The 25,360-nt window shown below is 56.5% G+C and overlaps 1 protein-coding gene across 21 annotated transcripts in view; it reads right to left on the bottom strand.

Moving 5' to 3' along the window:
* The window catches only part of PLEC (plectin), a 475,125-nt gene that overhangs the window by 85,504 nt on the left and 364,261 nt on the right, over positions 1–25,360 (bottom strand). For 3 of the 21 annotated variants that reach the window (XM_073543319.1, XM_073543314.1, XM_073543312.1), the window contains exon 1: positions 154–367. The exons of the other annotated variants lie outside the window; for them this stretch is intronic. In XM_073543319.1, the coding sequence (XP_073399420.1) occupies positions 154–280 (127 nt within the window). In that variant the 5' untranslated portion in view covers positions 281–367. Of the gene's footprint in view, positions 1–153; positions 368–25,360 lie in introns of those variants that run through there. 21 annotated transcript variants of the gene reach the window in all.

Raw genomic sequence — 25,360 nt, forward strand, 5'->3', positions numbered from 1 at the left:
CCTTAAGGAAACACCCAAGATAAAAACAAAAACAGAAAAACTGTAAATGTAAGTGGTTTTCCAGCCCCTACTATCCCCGCCACAGTGATGCCACCCTGCTGGTGGGCGCGGAGCCCCTCGGGGGGTAACTGCCTGATGCGGCGGCCCGGGTACCTTTCTTGCCCTCGGTGGCCCTCAGCACGGCCAGGTACAGGTTGTCCTCGGAGCTGGTTCTCTGGCGGAAGCCGCTGTCCTGGTTGGAGGGCAGGGCGGCATTGGTGCGGTACATGTGCGGCTCCATGGCGCTGCTCTGACTGTCAGCCTTCACCTCCCTCCTTCCCCTGCTCTCTCTCTACCCCAGAGTGGCCGCAGGCTAAGCAATTCCAAGCCTGCCCTGTCTGCTGCCTGCCCTGCCCACTCACGGCCCTCCCCTTTCCGAGGTGTGGCACTGACCCACTCAAGGTGTGCCCCACTGACACGCCCCACAGGATGCCCGGCCTCCCTGCACAGCCACGGGAAACCCCACGCCCAGAGCCAGGCGCTGCAGAGCACAAGGCACGGCCCAGTGTGCAAGAGACCAAGAGAAGCAGGACATGGCCCAGTGTGCAAGAGACCAAGTGAAGCAGGACATGGCTCAGTGTGCAAGAGAAGCAGGACACGGCCCAGTGTGCAAGAGAAGCAGGACACGGCCCAGTGTGCAAGAGAAGCAGGACACGGCCCAGTGTGCAAGAGAAGCAGGACACGGCCCAGTGTGCAAGAGAAGCAGAGCCCAAGAGAAGCAGGGCACGGCCCAGTGTGCAAGAGCTCAAGAGAAGCAGGGCATGGATCAGTGTGCAAGAGCTGCAGAGCCCAAGAGAAGCAGGACACAGCCCAGTGTGCAAGAGCTGCAGAGTCCAAGAGAAGCAGGGCATGGCCCAGTGTGCAAGAGCTGCAGAGCCCAAGATAAGCAGGACACGGCCCAGTGTGCAAGAGCTGCAGAGCCCAAGATAAGCAGGACACGGCCCAGTGTGCAAGAGTTGCAGAGTCCAAGAGAAGCAGGGCATGGCCCAGTGTGCAAGAGCTGCAGAGTCCAAGAGAAGCAGGCCATGGCCCAGTGTGCAAGAGCTGCAGAGCCCAAGAGAAGCAGGGCATGGCCCAGTGTGCAAGAGCTGCAGAGCTCAAGAGAAGCAGGACACGGCCCAGTATGCAAGAGCTGCAGAGCCCAAGAGAAGCAGGGCATGGCCCAGTGTGCAAGAGCTGCAGAGCTCAAGAGAAGCAGGACACGGCCCAGTGTGCAAGAGCTGCAGAGTCCAAGAGAAGCAGGACACGGCCCAGTGTGCAAGAGCTGCAGAGCCCAAGAGAAGCAGGACACGGCCCAGTGTGCAAGAGCTGCAGAGCCCAAGAGAAGCAGGGCACGGCCCAGTGTGCAAGAGCTACAGAGCCCAAGAGAAGCAGGACACGGCCCAGTGTGTAAGAGCTTCAGAGCCCAAGAGAAGCAGGACACGGCCCAGTGTGCAAGAGCTGCAGAGCCCAAGAGAAGCAGGGCACGGCCCAGTGTGCAAGAGCTACAGAGCCCAAGAGAAGCAGGACACGGCCCAGTGTGCAAGAGCTTCAGAGCCCAAGAGAAGCAGGGCATGGCCCAGTGTGCAAGAGCTTCAGAGCCCAAGAGAAGCAGGGCATGGCCCAGTGTGCAAGAGCTTCAGAGCCCAAGAGAAGCAGGGCATGGCCCAGTGTGCAAGAGCTGCAGAGCCAAAGAGAAGCAGGGCATGGCCCAGTGTGCAAGAGCTTCAGAGCCCAAGAGAAGCAGGGCATGGCCCAGTGTGCAAGAGCTGCAGAGCCAAAGAGAAGCAGGGCATGGCCTAGTGTGCAAGAGCTGCAGAGCTCAAGAGAAGCAGGACACGGCCCAGTGTGCAAGAGCTGCAGAGCCCAAGAGAAGCAGGGCACGGCCCAGTGTGCAAGAGAAGCAGGGCACGGCCCAGTGTGCAAGAGAAGCAGGACACGGCCCAGTGTGCAAGAGCTGCAGAGCCCAAGAGAAGCAGGGCATGGCCCAGTGTGCAAGAGCAGCAGAGCCCAAGAGAAGCAGGGCACGGCCAGTGTGCAAGAGAAGCAGGGCACGGCCCAGTGTGCAAGAGTTGCAGAGCCCAAGAGAAGCAGGACATGGCCCAGTGTGCAAGAGCAGCAGAGCCCAAGAGAAGCAGGGCACGGCCAGTGTGCAAGAGTTGCAGAGCCCAAGAGAAGCAGGACATGGATCAGTGTGCAAGAGCTGCAGAGCCCAAGAGAAGCAGGGCACGGCCCAGTGTGCAAGAGAACCGAGAGGTCTCAGTGTTTCAAGGGGTCCCTGTCTTTTGGGGGATCTCTGGGGTGCTTGGTCCTTGTGTTTTCGGGATCAATGGTGGGCTGGGTCCCTGGATTTTGGGGAGTCTCTAGGATGCTGGGTCCTAATGTTTTGGGGTTCTCTTGGGTCCATTTGTTTAGGAGAGTCTGTGGTGCCAGGCTGATGTGTTTTGATGGATTTCTGGGGTGCTGGGTTTCTGTGGTGCTGGGTATCTGTGTATTGGAGGGTCCTTTGGGGGCTGTATTTCGGGGTCTCTCTGGTGCTGGGTACCTGTGTATTGGGGGCTGTATTTCGGGGTCTCTCTGGTGCTGGGTACCTGTGTATTGGAGGGTCACTGGGGGGCTGTATTTCGGGGTCTCTCTGGTGCTGGGTACCTGTGTATTGGGGGGCTGTATTTTGAGGTATCTCTGGTGCTGGGTACCTGTGTATTGGAGGGTCACTGGGGGGCTGTATTTCAAGGTATCTCTGGTGATGGGTACCTGTGTATTGGAGGGTCACCGGGGGTCTGTATTTCGGGGTATCTCTGGTGCTGGGTACCTGTGTATTGGAGGGTCCTTTGGGGGCATCTCTGGCGCTGGGTACCTGTGTATTGGAGGGTCACCGGGGGTCTGTATTTCAGGGTATCTGCGGTGCTGGGTACCTGTGTATTGGAGGGTCATTGCGGGGCTGTATTTCGGGGTATCTACGGTGCTGGGTACCTGTGTATTGGAGGGTCACTGAGGGGCTGTATTTCGAAGTATCTCTGGTGATGGGTACCTGTGTATTGGAGGGTCATTGGGGGGCTATATTTCGGGGTATCTCTGGGCTGGGTACCTGTGTATTGGAGGATCACTGGGGGGGCTGTATTTCGGGGTCTCTGCGGTGCTGGGTACCTGTATATTGGAGGGTCATCGCAGCGCTGTATTTCGGGGTCTCTCTGGTGCTGGGTGCCTGTGTTTCAGGGTATCTTGAGTGCTGGGTACCTGTGTATTGGGGGCATCTCTGGTGCTTGGTACCTGTGTATTGGGGGGCTGTATTTCGGGGTATCTGCGGTGCTGGGTACCTGTGTATTGTAGGGTCATTGGGGGGCTGTATTTCGGGGGTCTCTCTGGTGCTGGGTACCTGTGTATTGGAGTGTCATTGGGGGGCATCTGGAGTGCTGGGTACCTGTGTGTTGGAGGGCTGTATTTCGGGGTCTCTCTGGTGCTGGGTACCTGTGTATTGGGGGGCTGTATTTCGGGGTCTCTCTGGTGCTGGGTACCTGTATTGGAGGGTCATTAGGGGGCTGTATTTCGGGGTATCTGTGGTGCTGGGTACCTGTGTATTGGGGGGCTGTATTTCGGGGTCTCTGCGGTGCTGGGTACCTGTGTATTGGAGGGTCATTGGGGGGCATCTGGAGTGCTGGGTACCTGTGTGTTGGAGGGCTGTATTTCGGGGGTCTCTCTGGTGCTGGGTACCTGTGTATTGGGGGGCTGTATTTCGGGGTCTCTCTGGTGCTGGGTACCTGTATTGGAGGGTCATTAGGGGGCTGTATTTCGGGGTATCTGTGGTGCTGGATACCTGTGTATTGGGGGGCTGTATTTCGGGGTCTCTGCGGTGCTGGGTACCTGTGTATTGAAGGTTCATCGCGGCGCTGTATTTCGGGGTCTCTCTGGTGCTGGGTGCCTGTGTTTCAGGGTATTGAGTGCTGGGTACCTGTGTATTGGGGGCATCTCTGGTGCTGGCTACCTGTGTATTGGGGGGCTGTATTTCGGGGTATCTGCGGTGCTGGGTACCTGTGTATTGTAGGGTCATTGGGGGGCTGTATTTCGGGATATCTGGAGTGCTAGGTACCTGTGTATTGGGGGGCTGTATTTCGGGGTCTCTCTGGTGCTGGGGTACCTGTGTATTGGGGGGCTGTATTTCGGGTTCTCTCTGGTGCTGGGTACCTGTATTGGAGGGTCATTGGGGGGCTGTATTTCGGGGTCTCTCTGGTGCTGGGTACCTGTATTGGAGGGTCATTGGGGGGCTGTATTTCGGGGGTCTCTCTGGTGCTGGGTACCTGTGTATTGGAGTGTCATTGGGGGGCTGTATTTCGGGGTATCTGGAGTGCTGGGTACCTGTGTATTGGGGGGCTGTATTTCGGGGTCTCTGCGGTGCTGGGTACCTGTGTATTGGAGGGTCATCGCGGCGCTGTATTTCGGGGTCTCTCTGGTGCTGGGTGCCTGTGTTTCAGGGTATCTTGAGTGCTGGGTACCTGTGTATTGGGGGCATCTCTGGTGCTGGGTACCTGTGTATTGGGGGGCTGTATTTCGGGGTCTCTGCGGTGCTGGGTACCTGTGTATTGGAGGGTCATTGGGGGGCTGTATTTCGGGGTCTCTCTGGTGCTAGGTACCTGTGTATTGGGGGGCTGTATTTCGGGGTCTCTCTGGTGCAGGGTACATGTGTATTGGGGGGCTGTATTTCGGGTTCTCTCTGGTGCTGGGTACCTGTATTGGAGGGTCATTGGGGGGCTGTATTTCGGAGGTCTCTCTGGTGCTGGGTACCTGTGTATTGGGGGGCTGTATTTCGGGGTATCTGAGCTCGGCTGCGCTCACATTCCTGTAACTTGCTGTGACAGAACTGACTACATATCTGGCAGCTACACATTCCTGCAGACAGCGGAGCTTCCCACAGAGTGATTAACCCCTGGGAGACTGTGACCCACCCTCGCCACGCCACACCTGAGCCGTGCCACGAGCTGCCCCTCATCACACCCCAGGACCGCCAGCGCACAGGCGTGAAATTCTGCACAATTGTGCGATGCGTCATTCAGACAATGCACAAGACGCTGTGCGCCCCCATCCCTGCATCCACCTGGGGCAAAACATGGCAAAAAAACTCCACCCCGTCACCATGAGACATCTGACAGTCACACTGCAAACCCCAGCATGACGTCACGCCACCAAAAATATCACCAAAAGAAGCAAATCTACACACCCTCATATTCATCGTATCATCCATCGAAAGACGCCTCATTACATGACACACGGAAACAACACACCATGAAGAACATTCCAGAAGGACAGTGCAGACTGACACACAGCGTGCTGCATCACCCCTGACATCTATGGAGGCGATGAGAGTGGGTCACCAGGCATCCGGCTTGTGTGAAACAAAAACACTGAGCCACGGAACCAATACGGGGAGAAGCCAAGGGTTAAAAGTGCACGAAAGAGGAAACACTGGCGCAGAAGGACACAGGCGACCCCAGGACGAGACCCTGGAAAGGTATTCCAAAAAGACATCACAGGTGTCATCTCATACCACCGCACCGCAACAATCCGCACCGCAACCCGACCCAGAACACTTCATCCCACAACACCCACACTGCACCTTAACCCACTACACCTCACCCCGCAACAATCCAACCCTCTACACCTCACACTACAACACCTCAACCTATTACACCTCACCCCGCAAACATCCAACCCACACCTCACCCCACAACACCTACACTGCAACACCTCACCCCGCAACAATCCAACCCACTACACCTCACCCCGCAATAATCCAACCCTCTACACCTCACACTACAACACCCAACACTACAACACCTCAACCTATTACACCTCACCCTGCAGCAATCCAACCCACACCTTACCCCACACCTGACCCACAACACCCACACTGCAACACCTCACCCCGCAACAATCCAACCTACTACACCTCACACTACAACACCTCAACCTATTACACCTCACGCAACAACCCGACCCGCAACACCCCACACTACAACACCTCAACCCGCAACAATCCAACCCTCTACACCTCACACCACAATCCAACCCACAACACCACACACTACAACACCTCAAACCGCCCAACACCTCTGCCTGCAACAATCCACCTCACAACCCACCCCACCTCATCCCAAAACACCAGAACCAGACTCTCAACATTTCACCCCATAACACCCACACTGCAACACCTCACCCCGCAACAATCCAACTCACTACACCTCACACCACACACTACAACACCTCAACCTATTACACCTCATGCAATAACCCGACCCACAACACCCCACACTACAACACCTCAACCCACTATACCTCACCCCGCAACAATCCAACCCTCTACACTTCACACCACAATCCAACCCACAACACCCACACTGCAACTTCTCACCCCACAACAATCCAACCCACACCTCACACAACCTCAACCCACTACACCACACGCAACATCCCGACCCACAACACCCCACACTACAACACCTAAACCCACTACACCTCACCCCGCAACAATCCAACCCTCTACACCTCACACCACAACAAAACCCACAGCACCTCACACTGCAACACCTCACCCAGCAACAATCCAACCAACTACACCTCACACAACACCACACACTACCACACCTCAACCAATTACACCTCACTCCGCAACAATCCAACCCACTACACCTAATACCACAAACACTTCAACCCATTACACCTCACAACCCAACCCACAACACCACACACTACAACACGTCAACCCATTACACCTCACACCACAACCTACCCCAAAACACCTACACTGCAACACCTCAACCTGCAACAATCCACCTCATAACCCACCCCACCTCATCCCAAAACACCAGAACCAGACTCTGAACACTTCACCCCATAACCACACCCGACCAACAACACCCCACACTGCAACACCTCAGCCCACCCCACACTTCACCCAGCAACACTCCATCATGCAACATCCCACACCGCAACACATCAGCCAGCCCTACCACACCTCACCCCGCAACAATCCACCGCCCAACACCTCATCCAGTCTCTCAACATTTTACCCCGCAACACCTCAACCCACTACACCTCACTCCACAACAATCTAACCCTCTACACCTTCTACCACAACCCGACCCACATCACACACTACAACACCTCAACCCATTACGCCTCACGCCACAACCCAACCCACAACACCCTACACTACAACTACACCTCACCCCGCAACAATCCAACCCACATCACAACACACTACAACCCATTACACCTCTCACCACAACCCAACCCACAACACCCCACACTACACCTCAACTACATCTCACCCTGCAACAATACAACCTTCTACACCTCAAACCACAACCCACCCCAAAACACCCACACTGCAACACCTAAACCCGCTCAACACTTCACCCAGCAACATTCCAGCATGCAACACCGCAACACATCAACCAGTCCTACCACCCGTCACCCCGCAACAACCCACCGCACAACACCTCATCTAAAAACACTGCAACATGTCTCTTAACACTTCACCCCGCAACACCTCAACCCACAACACTAAACCCAGCAACAATCCGTCCTGGAACACCTCAAACAGCAACACACAAACCTTCCCCACACCTCACACTGCAACACCTCAACCCACACTACCCACAAAACTACAACCAGACCCACAACACTTCACCCCACATTACACCTCAACCCGACCCACAAGAACCTACACTGCACAATACCTCAATCTGCAACACCTCACACTACCTCAACCCGCCCGATAACACCTCACTCCTGAAACACCCGATCCCGCCAGAACCCACACCGCACAATACCTCATCCTGCAACACCTTGCTCCCAGCAGAACCCCAGAACACCTCACCCAGCCTTGGAAACCCTCATGCTGCACCGCAACACACCACAACACCCAGCACAGCAACATAGTAACCAACAGCACTTCACTGTGCAACAACACTGTGGATACTTCACACTAGATCTTGGAAATCAAGATCCCAGAGCCTGGAGGAAGAGTGGAGAGGCCACAATCCAAGCTGCTGGAGGTCTAGTGTGAAGTCTTCACAATCAGTGATGGTTTGGGGAGCCATGTCATCTGCTGGTGTAGGTCCACTGTGTTTTATCAAGACCAAAGTCAGCGCAGCCGTCTACCAGGACATTTTAGAGCTCTTCATGCTTCCCTCTGCCCACAAGCTTTATGGAGATGGAAATGTCATTCTCCAGCAGGACTTGGCCCCTGTCCACACTGCCAAAAGTACCAATACCTGGTGTAAAAACAACAGTATCACTGGGCTTGATTGGCAACAAACTCGTCTGACCTTAACCCCATAGAGAATCTATGGAGTATTGTCAGGAGGAAGATGAGAGACACAAGACCCCACAATGCAGACGAGCTGAAGGCTGCTGTCAAAGCAACCTGGGCTTCCATAACCCCTCAGCAGTGCCACAGGCTGATCGCCTCCATGCCACGCCGCATTGATGCAGTAATTGATGCAGAAGGAGCCCGGCCAAGTATTGACGGCATTTACTGATCATACATTTCAGTAGGACAACATTTTCAGATTTTGCAATCATTCTTCAAGCTGGTGTTATAAAGTATTCTAATTTACTGAGATAATGACTTTTGGGTTTTCATTGGCTGTAAGCCATAATCATCAACATTACCAGAAATAAACACGGGGAATAGATCCCTCTGTGTGTAATAACTCTATAGAATAGAGGAGAGTTACTGTCTGTATTGAAGAACGGAAATGAATTCACTTTTTGATGATATTCTAATTTTGTGAGAAGCTCCTGTACATGGCACGACAGGGCAGGACTATCCACTGTCCTGGAGATTTGGGTAATGTCAGGAGTGAATGTGTTAGTTGTTGGTCATGTCTGTACTTTACTCCCTCAGGACAGCCATATCCTCTCCCGCAGCACTGAGTCACCCATTAAGGATACGCCCGCATTCCTGGGTATATGTGAAGCCGCTATACTGGGTGTGTCCTGTAGAGTGTCAGCTCCTGTGTACATTTACAGGAGTTCGAGCTCCTTTACAGACGTCAGGCCCTGTTATCTGGGTGAAGATGAAGCTCCTGTACAGAGCGAATACTGGGTGCACTGGAATAGCAGAGGAGGCTGGAGACCCATGAACAACCGAAACACCCTATAGTGTGTGTATAATATATATATATATATATATATATATATATATATATATATATATATATATATATATATATACACACACTCTGCACCCCATCTAGACTGAAAAAAACTGAAATGTAGAAATTTTTGCAAATTTATTAAAAAAGACAAACTGAACTATCACATGGTCATAAGTATTCAGCCCCTTTGCTCAGACACTCATATGTAAGTCTCATGCTGTCCATTTCCTTGTGATCCTCCTTGAGATGGTTCTGCTCCATCATTGGAGTCCAGCTGTGTGTAATTAAACTGATAGGACTTGATTTGTAAAGGCGCACACCTGTCTATATAAGACCTCACAGCTCACAGTGCATGTCACACCAAATGAGAATCATGAGGTCAAAGGAACTGGCCAAGGAGCTCAGAGACAGAATTGTGGCAAGGCACAGATCTGGCCAAGGTTACAAAAGAATTTCTGCAGCACTCAAGGTTCCTCAGAGCACAGTGGCCTCCATAATCCTTAGATGGAAGAAGTTTGGGACCACCAGAAGTCTTTCTAGACCTGACCCTCAAGACAACCTGAGCAATCGTGGGAGAAGAGCCTTGGTGAGAAAGGTAAAGAAGAACCCCAAGATCACTGTGGCTGAGCTCCACAGATGCAGTAGGGAGATGGGAGAAAGTTCCACAAAGTCACCTATCACTGCAGCCCTCCACCAGTCGGGCCTTTATGGCTGAGTGGCCCGATGGAAGCCTCTCCTCAGTGCCAGACATATGAAAGCCTGCATAGAGTTTGCTGAAAAACACATGAAGGACTCCCAGACTATGAGAAATAAGATTCTCTGGTCTGATGAGATGAAGATAGAACTTTTTGGTGATAATCCTAAGCGGTATGTGTGGAGAAAACCAAGCACTGCTCATCACCTGCCCAATACAATCCCCACAGTGAAACATGGTGGAGGCAGCATCATGCTATGGGGGTGTTTTTCAGCTGCAGGGACAGGACAACTGTTTGCCACTGAAGGAAACATGAATACGGCCAAGTACAAAGGTGTACTGATGAAAACCTCTTCCAGAGTGCTCTGGACCTCAGACTTGGCTGAAGGTTCACCTTCCAACAAGACAATGACCCTAAGCACACAGCTACAATAACAAAGGAGTGGCTTCAGAACAACTCTATGACCATTCCTGACTGGCCCAGCCAGAGCCCTGACCTAAACCCAATTGAGCATCTCTGGAGAGACCTGAAAATGGCTGTCCACCAACGTTCACCATCCAACCTGACGGAACTGGAGAGGATCTGCAAGGAAGAATGGTCGAGGATCCCCAAATCCAGGGGTGAAAAACTTGTGGCATCATTCCCAAGAAGACTCATGGCTGTACTAGCTCAAAAGGTGCTTCTACTCAATACTGAGCAAAGGGGCTGAATACTTATGACCATGGGAGATTTCAGTTTTTCTTTTTTAATAAATTTGCAAAATGTCTACATTTCTGTTTTTTTTCAGCCAAGATGGGGTGCAGAGTGTATATTAATGAGAGAAAATGAACTTTTATGAATTTACCAAATGGCTGCAATGAAACAAAGAGTGACAAATGTAAAGGGGACTGAATACTTTCCGTACTCACTGTATATATACACACACGCAAACTCACTACGCCTAGTGCTATGTTGGTGTCTCACCTGTAGATCACTATACAGCATGAAGGGCAGCAGGGGCGGGTCTGTCTGGATATAGGTGTCTGTCTTGGGAGTATATAGTGTGTACACAAGGATCTATGCGCTATCAGCAGCACTTATACAATGGGCCGTTTGTTATTTTAGGTGTGAGCGGTTGGAGACCGGATGAGACCTCTGGACTGGAGACAATGGGACAATAAGACCGTAACCTCCTGAGGATAACACCCTTCTCCATACATCAGAGCAGTGGGGCTGCGCCTTCCCCCAATGGGTAATGTTCCCCGACACGGACACCCCGGATATTGGCAGTAACAGGGAGTCAGAGGAGTCGGGGAGGGAGCACATTCCTCACAGGGAAGGCGAAATACCTGAGTGATGGCTCATATCCCTGTACCTGGAACACAACTCCACCCGTGAGGAGGCACAGGGTCCTGTGAGTCATCTGCACTCCTGCCAGTGGAGGGCGATCTGCACCCCTCAGCAGGGAAACAGAACACATACTGAGACAATGGACTGAAGAGGGCGCTCTAAGAGTCATCACCTGCACCGCAGAGAGCGCTCTAAGCCACATCACCTGCACCGCAGAGGGCGCTCTAAGCCACATCACCTGCACCGCAGAGGGCGCTCTAAGTGTCATCACCTGCACCGCAGAGGGCGCTCTAAGTGTCATCACCTGTACCGCAGAGGGCGCTCTAAGCCACATCACCTGCACCGCAGAGGGCGCTCTAAGCCACATCATCTGCACCGCAGAGGGCGCTCTAAGTGTCATCACCTGCACCGCAGAGGGCGCTCTAAGCCACATCACCTGCACCGCAAAGGGCGCTCTAAGTGTCATCACCTGCACCGCAGAGGGCGCTCTAAGTGTCATCACCTGCACCGCAGAGGGCGCTCTAAGTGTCATCACCTGTACCGCAGAGGGCGCTCTAAGTGTCCTCACCTGCACCGCAGAGGGCGCTCAACTAAGTGTCATCACCTGTACCGCAGAGGACGCTCTACTAAGTGTCATCACCTGCACCGCAGAGGGCGCTCTACTAAGTGTCATCACCTGTACCGCAGAGGGCGCTCTACTAAGTGTCATCACCTGTAAAGCAGAGGACGCTCTACTAAGTGTCATCACCTGTACAGCAGAGGACGCTCTAAGCCACATCACCTGCACCGCAGAGGGCACTCTACTAAGTGTCATCACCTGCACCGCAGAGGGCGCTCTACTAAGTGTCATCACCTGCACCGCAGAGGGCGCTCTAAGCCACATCACCTGCACCGCAGAGGGTGCTCTACTAAGTGTCATCACCTGCACCGCAGAGGGCGCTCTAAGCCACATCACCTGCACCGCAGAGGGCGCTCTACTAAGTGTCATCACCTGCACCGCAGAGGACGCTCTACTAAGTGTCATCACCTGCACCGCAGAGGGCGCTCTAAGTGTCATCACCTGTACCGCAGAGGGCGCTCTACTAAGTGTCATCACCTGCACCGCAGAGGACGCTCTACTAAGTGTCATCACCTGTACCTCAGAGGGCGCTCTAAGTGTCATCACCTGTACCGTAGAGGGCGCTCTACTAAGTGTCATCACCTGCACTGCAGAGGGCGCTCTACTAAGTGTCATCACCTGCACCGCAGAGGGCGCTCTACTAAGTGTCATCACCTGCACTGCAGAGGGCGCTCTACTAAGTGTCATCACCTGCACCGCAGAGGGCGCTCTACTAAGTGTCATCACCTGCACCGCAGAGGGTGCTCTACTAAGTGTCATCACCTGCACCGCAGAGGGAGCTCTACTAAGTGTCATCGCCTGTACCGCAGAGGGCGCTCTACTAAGTGTCATCACATGTACCGCAGAGGACGCTCTACTAAGTGTCATCACCTGCACCGCAGAGGGCGCTCTAAGCCACATCACCTGCACCGCAGAGGGCGCTCTAAGCCACATCATCTGCACCGCAGAGGGCGCTCTAAGTGTCATCACCTGCACCGCAGAGGGCGCTCTAAGTGTCATCACCTGTACCGCAGAGGGCGCTCTAAGCCACATCACCTGCACCGCAGAGGGCGCTCTAAGCCACATCATCTGCACCGCAGAGGGCGCTCTAAGTGTCATCACCTGCACCGCAGAGGGCGCTCTAAGTGTTATCACCTGCACCGCAGAGGGCGCTCTAAGCCACATCACCTGCACCGCAAAGGGCGCTCTAAGTGTCATCACCTGCACCGCAGAGGGCGCTCTAAGTGTCATCACCTGCACCGCAGAGGGCGCTCTAAGTGTCCTCACCTGCACCGCAGAGGGCGCTCAACTAAGTGTCATCACCTGCACCGCAGAGGGCGCTCTACTAAGTGTCATCACCTGTACAGCAGAGGACGCTCTAAGCCACATCACCTGCACCGCAGAGGGCACTCTACTAAGTGTCATCACCTGCACCGCAGAGGGCGCTCTACTAAGTGTCATCACCTGCACCGCAGAGGGCGCTCTAAGCCACATCACCTGCACCGCAGAGGGCGCTCTACTAAGTGTCATCACCTGCACCGCAGAGGGCGCTCTAAGCCACATCACCTGCACCGCAGAGGGCGCTCTACTAAGTGTCATCACCTGCACCGCAGAGGGCGCTCTACTAAGTGTCATCACCTGCACCGCAGAGGGCGCTCAACTAAGTGTCATCACCTGCACCGCAGAGGGCGCTCTAAGTGTCATCACCTGTACCTCAGAGGGCGCTCTAAGTGTCATCACCTGTACCGCAGAGGGCGCTCTACTAAGTGTCATCACCTGCACTGCAGAGGGCGCTCTACTAAGTGTCATCACCTGCACTGCAGAGGGCGCTCTACAAAGTGTCATCACCTGCACCGCAGAGGGCGCTCTACTAAGTGTCATCACCTGCACTGCAGAGGGCGCTCTACTAAGTGTCATCACCTGCACCGCAGAGGACGCTCTACTAAGTGTCATCACCTGTACCGCAGAGGACGCTCTAATGTGTCATCGCCTGTACCGCAGAGGGCGCTCTACTAAGTGTCATCACATGTACCGCAGAGGACGCTCTACTAAGTGTCATCACCTGCACCGCAGAGGGCGCTCTACTAAGTGTCATCACCTGTACCGCAGAGGACAATCTACTAAGTGTCATCACCTGTACCGCAGAGGACGCTCTACTAAGTGTCATCGCCTGAACCGCAGAGGACGCTCTACTAAGTGTCATCGCCTGTACCGCAGAGGACGCTCTACTAAATGTCATCACCTGCACCGCAGAGGGCGCTCTACTAAGTGTCATCACCTGCACCGCAGAGGGCGCTCAACTAAGTGTCATCACCTGCACTGCAGAGGGCGCTCTAAGTGTCATCACCTGTACCGCAGAGGGCGCTCTACTAAGTGTCATCACCTGCACTGCAGAGGGCGCTCTACTAAGTGTCATCACCTGCACCGCAGAGGGCGCTCTACTAAGTGTCATCACCTGTACTGCAGAGGACGCTCTACTAAGTGTCATCTCCTGTACCGCAGAGGGCGCTCTACTAAGTGTCATCACCTGTACCGCAGAGGGCGCTCTACTGTGTCATCACCTGCACCGCAGAGGGCGCTCTACTAAGTGTCATCACCTGTACCGCAGAGGACGCTCTACTAAGTGTCATCACCTGCACTGCAGAGGACGCTCTAAGTGTCATCTCCTGTACAGCAGAGGGCGCTCTACTAAGTGTCATCACCTGTACCGCAGAGGGCGCTCTACTGTGTCATCACCTGCACCGCAGAGGGCGCTCTACTAAGTGTCATCACCTGTACCGCAGAGGACGCTCTACTAAGTGTCATCACCTGTACCGCAGAGGACGCTCTAAGTGTAATCACCTGCACCGCAGAGGACGCTCTACTAAGTGTCATCACCTGTACCGCAGAGGGCGCTCTACTAAGTGTCATCGCCTGTACCGCAGAGGACGCTCTACTAAGTGTCATCGCCTGTACCGCAGAGGACGCTCTACTAAGTGTCATCACCTGCACCGCAGAGGACGCTCTACTAAGTGTCATCACCTGCACCGCAGAGGGTGCTCTACTAAGTGTCATCACCTGCACCGCAGAGGGCGCTCTACTAAGTGTCATCGCCTGTACCGCAGAGGATGCTCTACTAAAAGTCATCACCTGCACCGCAGAGGATACTCTACTAAGTGTCATCACCTGCACCGCAGAGGGCGCTCTACTAAGTGTCATCACCTGTACCGCAGAGGACGCTCTAAGTGTCATCACCTGTATCGCAGAGGACGCTCTACTAAGTGTCATCGCCTGCACCGCAGAGGACGCTCTACTAAGTGTCATCGCCTGCACCGCATAGGGCGCTCTACTAAGTGTCATCGCCTGTACCGCAGAGGACGCTCTACTAAGTGTCATCGCCTGTACCGCAGAGGGAGCTCTACTAAGTGTCATCGCCTGTACCGCAGAGGGAGCTCTACTAAGTGTCATCCCCTGCACCGCAGAGGACGCTCTATTAAGTGTCATCACATGTACCGCAGAGGACGCTCTACTAAGTGTCATCACCTGCACCGCAGAGGGTACTCTACTAAGTGTCATCACCTGCACCGCAGAGGACGCTCTACTAAGTGTCATCACCTGCACCTCAGAGGGCGCTCTACTAAGTGTCATCACCTGCACCTCAGAGGGCGCTCTACTAAGTGTCATCACCTGCACCGCAGAGGGCGCTCTAAGTGTAATCACCTGTACCGCAGAGGACGCTCTACTAAGTGTCATCACCTGTACCGCAGAGGATGCTCTACTAAGTGTCATCATCTGTACTGCAGAGGGCGCTCTACTAAGTTTCATCACCTGTACCGCAGAGGACGCTCTACTAAGTGTCATCACCTGCATCACAGAGGACGCTCTACTAAGTGTCATCACCTGTACCACAGAGGGCGCTCTACTAAGTGTCATCACCTGTACCGCAGAGGACGCTCTACTAAGTGTCATCACCTGTACAGCAGAGGGCGCTCTACTAAGTGTCATCACCTGTACCGCAGAGGACGCTCTACTAAGTGTCATCACCTGCACCGCAGAGGACGCTCTACTAAGTGTCATCACCTGTACAGCAGAGGACGCTCTACTAAGTGTCATCACCTGCACTGCAGAGGGTGCTCTACTAAGTGTCATCACCTGTACCGCAGAGGACGCTGTACTAAGTGTCATCACCTGTACCGCAGAGGGCGCTCTACTAAGTGTCATCACCTGTATCGCAGAGGGCGCTCTACTAAGTGTCATCACCTGCACCGCAGAGGACGCTCTACTAAGTGTCATCACCTGCACCGCAGAGGGCGCTCTACTAAGTGTCATCACCTGTACCGCAGAGGGTGCTCTGTAGTGTTACCTCTTGTCCTGCAGAGGGCGCTCTGTAGTATCACTTCTTGTTCTGCAGAGGGCGCTACTTTTGTTTTCTGCTTTTCTGATATCATCACACCTACCATGGAGCAGGCATGAGGCATCAGGCGCTGCTCTTACTTTGTCTGGCTCAGTGAAGCTCAGGAGTGAATGTGGAAGCAGCATGGAGAGAGATCGGGGGTCACTGTACAGTCAGCCATCACAACCCCACCAGTGTCACATCCCAGTAACAGATATCAGAAGACTGACCGTCACTTCCAAACAGAAATCAGGTGTGAACAGGTGCTTACAAAGAGCAGCCACCTCCGTATATAACTAACAAATAAATCCGCACTCTGTAGCGCTATAATGTGTAGACATGAAATCGGGCTGACATTACTGCTCTGCAAAATAAGGAAACTTGAGAACTGAGTGCGGCCTTATGTGCTGGTTGTATACGGAGGTGGCTGCTCTTAGGAAGCAACTGTTCACACCTCATTTCTGTTTGGGTGTGTCGGTCAACCTTTTGATATTTGATCCGCCCCTCAGCCTCAGGAGGATCCCACCTACCCATAGAAATGTAGACTCCCATCTACGAGAAGATTCACATCAGCCAGACCCCAGCACCAAGAGTCGCCTTGTTGTGGCTGCCGGGCACACATGAATGGGACAATTTATGCACTAAGTATTTTCAGTTTTCCTTTTTTCTAGAGCAGTAATGGAATTCACATTTCCTATATTTCATGTTTGCAGGTTATAGCACTACAGAGTGCGGCTGTATTTGTTGGGTATATCCCAGTAACATACAGTGTGATGAGGGCGCCTCCTGGTGGACAATGCAAGGACTCGGGAACTGTACAGACCGGTTGGGTCAGATAAGGAAGAGTCAGTAATCGTCAGTATATACAGAGCTCACCATATCACTACAGGGAAGGGACTCCAGATCACGCACCCACCTGCAGCAGCAGAGCTCCACCACAGATTATGGCAGATGTACTGTGCCAGGCCCTGCTGCCGCCGCCTTGTGCTTCCCTTATGTGTCCTGCCACCGTCATGTACCCAGCGTACGCGTCCTGCCACCGCGATGTACCCAGCGTATGTGTCCTGTAACCGCCATGTACCCAGCGTATGTGTCCTGCCACTGCCATGTACCCAGCGTATGTGTCCTGCCACCGCCATGTACCCAGCGTACGCGTCCTGCCACCGCCATGTACCCAACGTATGTGTCCTGCCACCGCCATGTACCCAGAGTACGAGTCCTGCCACCGCCATGTACCCAGCGTACGCGTCCTGCCACCTTCATGTACCCAGCGTACGTGTCCTGCCACCGCCATGTACCCAGCATAGTGTCCTGTATCCGCCATGTACCCAGCGTACGTGTCCTGTATCCGCCATGTACCCAGCGTACGTGTCCTGCCACCGCCATGTAGCCAGCGTACGTGTCCTGCCACCGCCATGTACCCAGAGTACGCGTCCTGCCACCTTCATGTACCCAGAGTACGAGTCCTGTCACTGCCATGTACCCAGCGTACGTGTCCTGCCACCGCCATGTACCCAGCGTACGTCCTGCCACCGCCATGTACCCAGCGTACGTCCTGCCACCGCCATGTACCCAGCGTACGTCCTGCCACCGCCATGTACCCAGCGTACGCCTCCTGCCACCGCCATGTACCCAGCGTGCGCCTCCTGCCACCGCCATGTACCCAGCGTTCACGTCCAGTCACCGCCATGTACCCAGCGTACGTGTCCTGCCACCGCCATGTACCCAGCGTATGTGTCCTGTCACCGCCATGTACCCAGCGTACGCGTCCTGCCACCGCCATGTACCCAGCGTATGTGTCCTGCCACCGCCATGTACCCAGCGTATGTGTCCTGCCACCTCCATGTACCGAGTACGTGTCCTGCCACCACCATGTACCCAGCGTACGCGTCCTGGCACCGCCATGTACCCTGCGTACGCGTCCTGCCACCGCCATGTACCCTGCGTACGCGTCCTGCCACCGCCATGTACCCAGCGTACGCGTCCTGCCACCGCCATGTACCCAGATTACGAGTCCTGTCACCACCATGTACCCAGCGTAGCGTCCTGCCACCGCCATGTACCCAGCGTATGTGTCCTGCCACCGCCATGTACCCAGAGTATGTGTCCTGCCACCTCCATGTACCGAGTACGTGTCCTGCCACCGCCATGTACCCAGCGTATGTGTCCTGCCACCGCCATGTACCCAGCGTACGCGTCCTGCCACCGCCATGTACCCAGCGTACGTGTCCTGCCACCGTCATGTACCCAGCGTACGCGTCCTGGCACTGCCATGTACCCAGCGTACGCGTCCTGCCACCGCCATGTACCCAGCGTATGTGTCCTGCCACCTTCATGTACCCAGAGTACGCGTCCTGCCACCTTCATGTACCCAGAGTACGAGTCCTGTCACTGCCATGTACCCAGCGTACATGTCCTGCCACCGCCATGTACCCAGCGTACGTCCTGCCACCGCCATGTACCCAGCGTACGTCCTGCCACCGCCATGTACCCAGCGTACGTCCTGCCACCGCCATGTATCCAGCGTACGCCTCCTGCCACCGCCATGTACCCAGCGTACGCCTCCTGCCACCGCCATGTACCCAGCGTACGCCTCCTGCCACCGCCATGTACCCAGCGTTCGCGTCCAGTCACCGCCATGTACCCAGCGTACGTGTCCTGCCACCGCCATGTACCCAGCGTATGTGTCCTGTCACCGCCATGTACCCAGCGTACGCGTCCTGCCACCGCCATGTACCCAGCGTACGCGTCCTGCCACCGCCATGTACCCAGCGTATGTGTCCTGCCACCGCCATGTACCCAGCGTATGTGTCCTGCCACCTCCATGTACCGAGTACGTGTCCTGCCACCGCCATGTACCCAGCGTACGTGTCCTGCCACCGTCAAGTACCCAGCGTACGCGTCCTGGCACCACCATGTACCCAGCGTACGCGTCCTGGCACCGCCATTTACCCAGCGTACGCGTCCTGCCACCGCCATGTACCCAGCGTACGCGTCCTGCCACCGCCATGTACCCAGATTACGAGTCCTGTCACCACCATGTACCCAGCGCAGCGTCCTGCCACCGCCATGTACCCAGTGTATGTGTCCTGCCACCTCCATGTACCGAGTACGTGTCCTGCCACCGCCATGTACCCAGCGTATGTGTCCTGCCACCGCCATGTACCCAGCGTACGCGTCCTGCCACCGCCATGTACCCAGCGTACGTGTCCTGCCACCGTCATGTACCCAGCGTACGCGTCCTGGCACCGCCATGTACCCAGCGTACGCGTCCTGCCACCGCCATGTACCCAGAGTACGAGTCCTGCCACCTTCATGTACCCAGAGTACGAGTCCTGCCACCGCCATGTACCCAGCGTACGCGTCCTGCCACCTTCATGTACCCAGCGTACGCGTCCTGCCACCGCCATGTACCCAGCGTAGTGTCCTGTAACCGCCATGTACCCAGCGTACGTCCTGCCACCGCCATGTACCCAGCGTACGTCCTGCCACCGCCATGTACCCAGCGTACGCCTCCTGCCACTGCCATGTACCCAACGTACGCGTCCTGCCACCGCCATGTACCCAGAGTACGCGTCCTGCCACCGCCATGTACCCAGCGTTCGCGTCCTGTCACCGTCATGTACCCTGCGTACGCGTCCTGCCACCGCCATTTACCCAGTGTACGCGTCCTGCCACCGCCATGTACCCAGATTACGTGTCCTGTCACCTCCATGTACCGAGTACGAGTCCTGCCACCACCATGTACCCAGCGTACGCGTCCTGCCACCGCCATGTACCCAGCGTATGTGTCCTGCCACCGCCATGTACCCAGCGTATGTGTCCTGCCACCGCCATGTATCCAGCGTACGCGTCCTGCCACCTCCATGTACCGAGTACGAGTCCTGCCACCACCATGTACCCAGCGTACGCGTCCTGCCACCATGTACCCAGCGTACGTGTCCTGCCACCGCCATGTACCCAGCGTACGTGCCCTGTCACCATGTACCCAGCGTACGCGTCCTGCCACCGTCATGTACCCAGCGTACGCGTCCTGCCACCGTCATGTACCCAGAGTACGAGTCCTGCCACCGCCATGTACCCAGCGTACGCCTCCTGCCACCGCCATGTACCCAGCGTAAATGTCCTGCCACCGCCATGTACGCAGCGTACGCCTCCTGCCACCGCCATGTACCCAGCGTAAATGTCCTGCCACCGCCATGTACCCAGTGTACGCCTCCTGCCACCACCATGTACCCAGCGTACGCGTCCTGCCACCGTCATGTACCCAGCATACGCGTCCTGCCACCTTCATGTACCCAGAGTATGAGTCCTGCCACCGCCATGTACCCAGCGTACGTCCTGCCACCGCCATGTACCCAGCGTACGTCCTGCCACCGCCATGTACCCAGCGTACGTCCTGCCACCGCCATGTACCCAGCGTACGTCCTGCCACCGCCATGTACCCAGCGTACGCCTCCTGCCACCGCCATGTACCCAGCGTGCGCCTCCTGCCACCGCCATGTACCCAGCGTTCACGTCCAGTCACCGCCATGTACCCAGCGTACGTGTCCTGCCACCGCCATGTACCCAGCGCATGTGTCCTGTCACCGCCATGTACCCAGCGTACGCGTCCTGCCACCGCCATGTACCCAGCGTATGTGTCCTGCCACCGCCATGTACCCAGCGTATGTGTCCTGCCACCTCCATGTACCGAGTACGTGTCCTGCCACCACCATGTACCCAGCGTACGCGTCCTGGCACCGCCATGTACCCTGCGTACGCGTCCTGCCACCGCCATGTACCCTGCGTACGCGTCCTGCCACCGCCATGTACCCAGCGTACGCGTCCTGCCACCGCCATGTACCCAGATTACGAGTCCTGTCACCACCATGTACCCAGCGTAGCGTCCTGCCACCGCCATGTACCCAGAGTATGTGTCCTGCCACCTCCATGTACCGAGTACGTGTCCTGCCACCGCCATGTACCCAGCGTATGTGTCCTGCCACCGCCATGTACCCAGCGTACGCGTCCTGCCACCGCCATGTACCCAGCGTACGTGTCCTGCCACCGTCATGTACCCAGCGTACGCGTCCTGGCACTGCCATGTACCCAGCGTACGCGTCCTGCCACCGCCATGTACCCAGCGTATGTGTCCTGCCACCTTCATGTACCCAGAGTACGCGTCCTGCCACCTTCATGTACCCAGAGTACGAGTCCTGTCACTGCCATGTACCCAGCGTACATGTCCTGCCACCGCCATGTACCCAGCGTACGTCCTGCCACCGCCATGTACCCAGCGTACGCGTCCTGCCACCGCGATGTACCCAGCGTATGTGTCCTGTAACCGCCATGTACCCAGCGTATGTGTCCTGCCACTGCCATGTACCCAGCGTATGTGTCCTGCCACCGCCATGTACCCAGCGTACGCGTCCTGCCACCGCCATGTACCCAACGTATGTGTCCTGCCACCGCCATGTACCCAGAGTACGAGTCCTGCCACCGCCATGTACCCAGCGTACGCGTCCTGCCACCTTCATGTACCCAGCGTACGTGTCCTGCCACCGCCATGTACCCAGCATAGTGTCCTGTATCCGCCATGTACCCAGCGTACGTGTCCTGCCACCGCCATGTAGCCAGCGTACGTGTCCTGCCACCGCCATGTACCCAGAGTACGCGTCCTGCCACCTTCATGTACCCAGCGTACGTGTCCTGCCACCGCCATGTACCCAGCGTACGTGTCCTGTCACCGCCATGTACCCAGCGTACGCGTCCTGCCACCGCCATGTACCCAGCGTATGTGTCCTGCCACCGCCATGTACCCAGCGTATGTGTCCTGCCACCTCCATGTACCGAGTACGTGTCCTGCCACCACCATGTACCCAGCGTACGCGTCCTGGCACCGCCATGTACCCTGCGTACGCGTCCTGCCACCGCCATGTACCCTGCGTACGCGTCCTGCCACCGCCATGTACCCAGCGTACGCGTCCTGCCACCGCCATGTACCCAGATTACGAGTCCTGTCACCACCATGTACCCAGCGTAGCGTCCTGCCACCGCCATGTACCCAGCGTATGTGTCCTGCCACCGCCATGTACCCAGAGTATGTGTCCTGCCACCTCCATGTACCGAGTACGTGTCCTGCCACCGCCATGTACCCAGCGTATGTGTCCTGCCACCGCCATGTACCCAGCGTACGCGTCCTGCCACCGCCATGTACCCAGCGTACGTGTCCTGCCACCGTCATGTACCCAGCGTACGCGTCCTGGCACTGCCATGTACCCAGCGTACGCGTCCTGCCACCGCCATGTACCCAGCGTATGTGTCCTGCCACCTTCATGTACCCAGAGTACGCGTCCTGCCACCTTCATGTACCCAGAGTACGAGTCCTGTCACTGCCATGTACCCAGCGTACATGTCCTGCCACCGCCATGTACCCAGCGTACGTCCTGCCACCGCCATGTACCCAGCGTACGTCCTGCCACCGCCATGTATCCAGCGTACGCCTCCTGCCACCGCCATGTACCCAGCGTACGCCTCCTGCCACCGCCATGTACCCAGCGTACGCCTCCTGCCACCGCCATGTACCCAGCGTTCGCGTCCAGTCACCGCCATGTACCCAGCGTACGTGTCCTGCCACCGCCATGTACCCAGCGTATGTGTCCTGTCACCGCCATGTACCCAGCGTACGCGTCCTGCCACCGCCATGTACCCAGCGTACGCGTCCTGCCACCGCCATGTACCCAGCGTATGTGTCCTGCCACCGCCATGTACCCAGCGTATGTGTCCTGCCACCTCCATGTACCGAGTACGTGTCCTGCCACCGCCATGTACCCAGCGTACGTGTCCTGCCACCGTCAAGTACCCAGCGTACGCGTCCTGGCACCACCATGTACCCAGCGTACGCGTCCTGGCACCGCCATGTACCCTGCGTACGCGTCCTGCCACCGCCATGTACCCAGCGTACGCGTCCTGCCACCGCCATGTACCCAGATTACGAGTCCTGTCACCACCATGTACCCAGCGTAGCGTCCTGCCACCGCCATGTACCCAGCGTATGTGTCCTGCCACCTCCATGTACCGAGTACGTGTCCTGCCACCGCCATGTACCCAGCGTATGTGTCCTGCCACCGCCATGTACCCAGCGTACGCGTCCTGCCACCGCCATGTACCCAGCGTACGTGTCCTGCCACCGTCATGTACCCAGCGTACGCGTCCTGGCACCGCCATGTACCCAGCGTACGCGTCCTGCCACCGCCATGTACCCAGAGTACGAGTCCTGCCACCGCCATGTACCCAGAGTACGAGTCCTGCCACCGCCATGTACCCAGCGTACGCGTCCTGCCACCTTCATGTACCCAGCGTACGCGTCCTGCCACCGCCATGTACCCAGCGTAGTGTCCTGTAACCGCCATGTACCCAGCGTACGTCCTGCCACCGCCATGTACCCAGCGTACGTCCTGCCACCGCCATGTACCCAGCGTACGCCTCCTGCCACTGCCATGTACCCAACGTACGCGTCCTGCCACCGCCATGTACCCAGAGTACGCGTCCTGCCACCGCCATGTACCCAGCGTTCGCGTCCTGTCACCGTCACCGTCATGTACCCTGCGTACGCGTCCTGCCACCGCCATTTACCCAGTGTACGCGTCCTGCCACCGCCATGTACCCAGATTACGTGTCCTGTCACCTCCATGTACCGAGTACGAGTCCTGCCACCACCATGTACCCAGCGTACGCGTCCTGCCACCGCCATGTACCCAGCGTATGTGTCCTGCCACCGCCATGTACCCAGCGTATGTGTCCTGCCACCGCCATGTATCCAGCGTACGCGTCCTGCCACCTCCATGTACCGAGTACGAGTCCTGCCACCACCATGTACCCAGCGTACGTGTCCTGCCACCGCCATGTACCCAGCGTACGTGCCCTGTCACCATGTACCCAGCGTACGCGTCCTGCCACCGTCATGTACCCAGCGTACGCGTCCTGCCACCGTCATGTACCCAGAGTACGAGTCCTGCCACCGCCATGTACCCAGCGTACGCCTCCTGCCACCGCCATGTACCCAGCGTAAATGTCCTGCCACCGCCATGTACGCAGTGTACGCCTCCTGCCACCGCCATGTACCCAGCGTAAATGTCCTGCCACCGCCATGTACCCAGTGTACGCCTCCTGCCACCACCATGTACCCAGCGTACGCGTCCTGCCACCGTCATGTACCCAGCATACGCGTCCTGCCACCTTCATGTACCCAGAGTATGAGTCCTGCCACCGCCATGTACCCAGCGCACACGTCCTGCCACAGCCATGTACTCAGCGTACAAGTCCTGCCACCGCCATGTACCCAGCGTACGCGTCCTGCCACCGCCATGTACCCAGCGTACGTGTCCTGCCACCGCCATGTACCCAGCGTACGCGTCCTGCCACCGCCATGTACCCAGCGTACGTGTCCTGCCACCGCCATGTACCCAGCATACGCGTCCTGCCACCGCCATGTACCCAGCGTATGTGTCCTGCCACCGCCATGTACCCAGCGTACGCGTCCTGCCACCGCCATGTACCCAGAGTACGCGTTCTGCCACCGCCATGTACCCAGTGCACGCTCCCTGCACCGCCTCTATCCCCATGTACGCGTCCTTCCCCGCGTCTAGCCCGATGTACGCGTCCTGCACCGCCTGTAGCCCATGTACGCGTCCTTCCCCACCTCTAGCCCAATGTACGAGTCTTTCCCCACCTCTAGCCCCATGCACGCGTCCTGCACCGTCTCTAGTCCCATGTACGCGTCTTTCACCGCGTCTAGGCCCATGTACGCGTCCTTCCCCGCCTCTAACCCCATGTACGCGTCCTTCCCCACCTCTAGCCCCATGTACGCGTCCTGCACCGCCTATAGCCCCATGTACGCGACTTTCCCCGCCTCTAGCCCAATGTACGAGTCTTTCCCCGCCTCTAGCCCCATGTACGCGTCCTTCCCCGCCTCTAACCCCATGTACGCTTCCTGCACCGCCTCTAGCCCCATGTACGCGTCCTTCCCCACCTCTAGCCCCATGTACGCGTCCTGCACCGCCTATAGCCCCATGTACGCGACCTTCCCCGCCTCTAGCCCAATGTACGAGTCTTTCCCCACCTCTAGCCCCATGTACGCGTCCTGCACCGCCTCTAGTCCCATGTACGCGTCCTTCCCCTCGTCTAGCCCCATGTACGCGTCCTTCTC

This window comes from Dendrobates tinctorius, unplaced genomic scaffold (genome assembly GCF_039654945.1).
Source record: "Dendrobates tinctorius isolate UK_male_01 unplaced genomic scaffold, ASM3965494v1 ptg000130l, whole genome shotgun sequence".
NCBI lineage: Eukaryota > Metazoa > Chordata > Amphibia > Anura > Dendrobatidae > Dendrobates > Dendrobates tinctorius.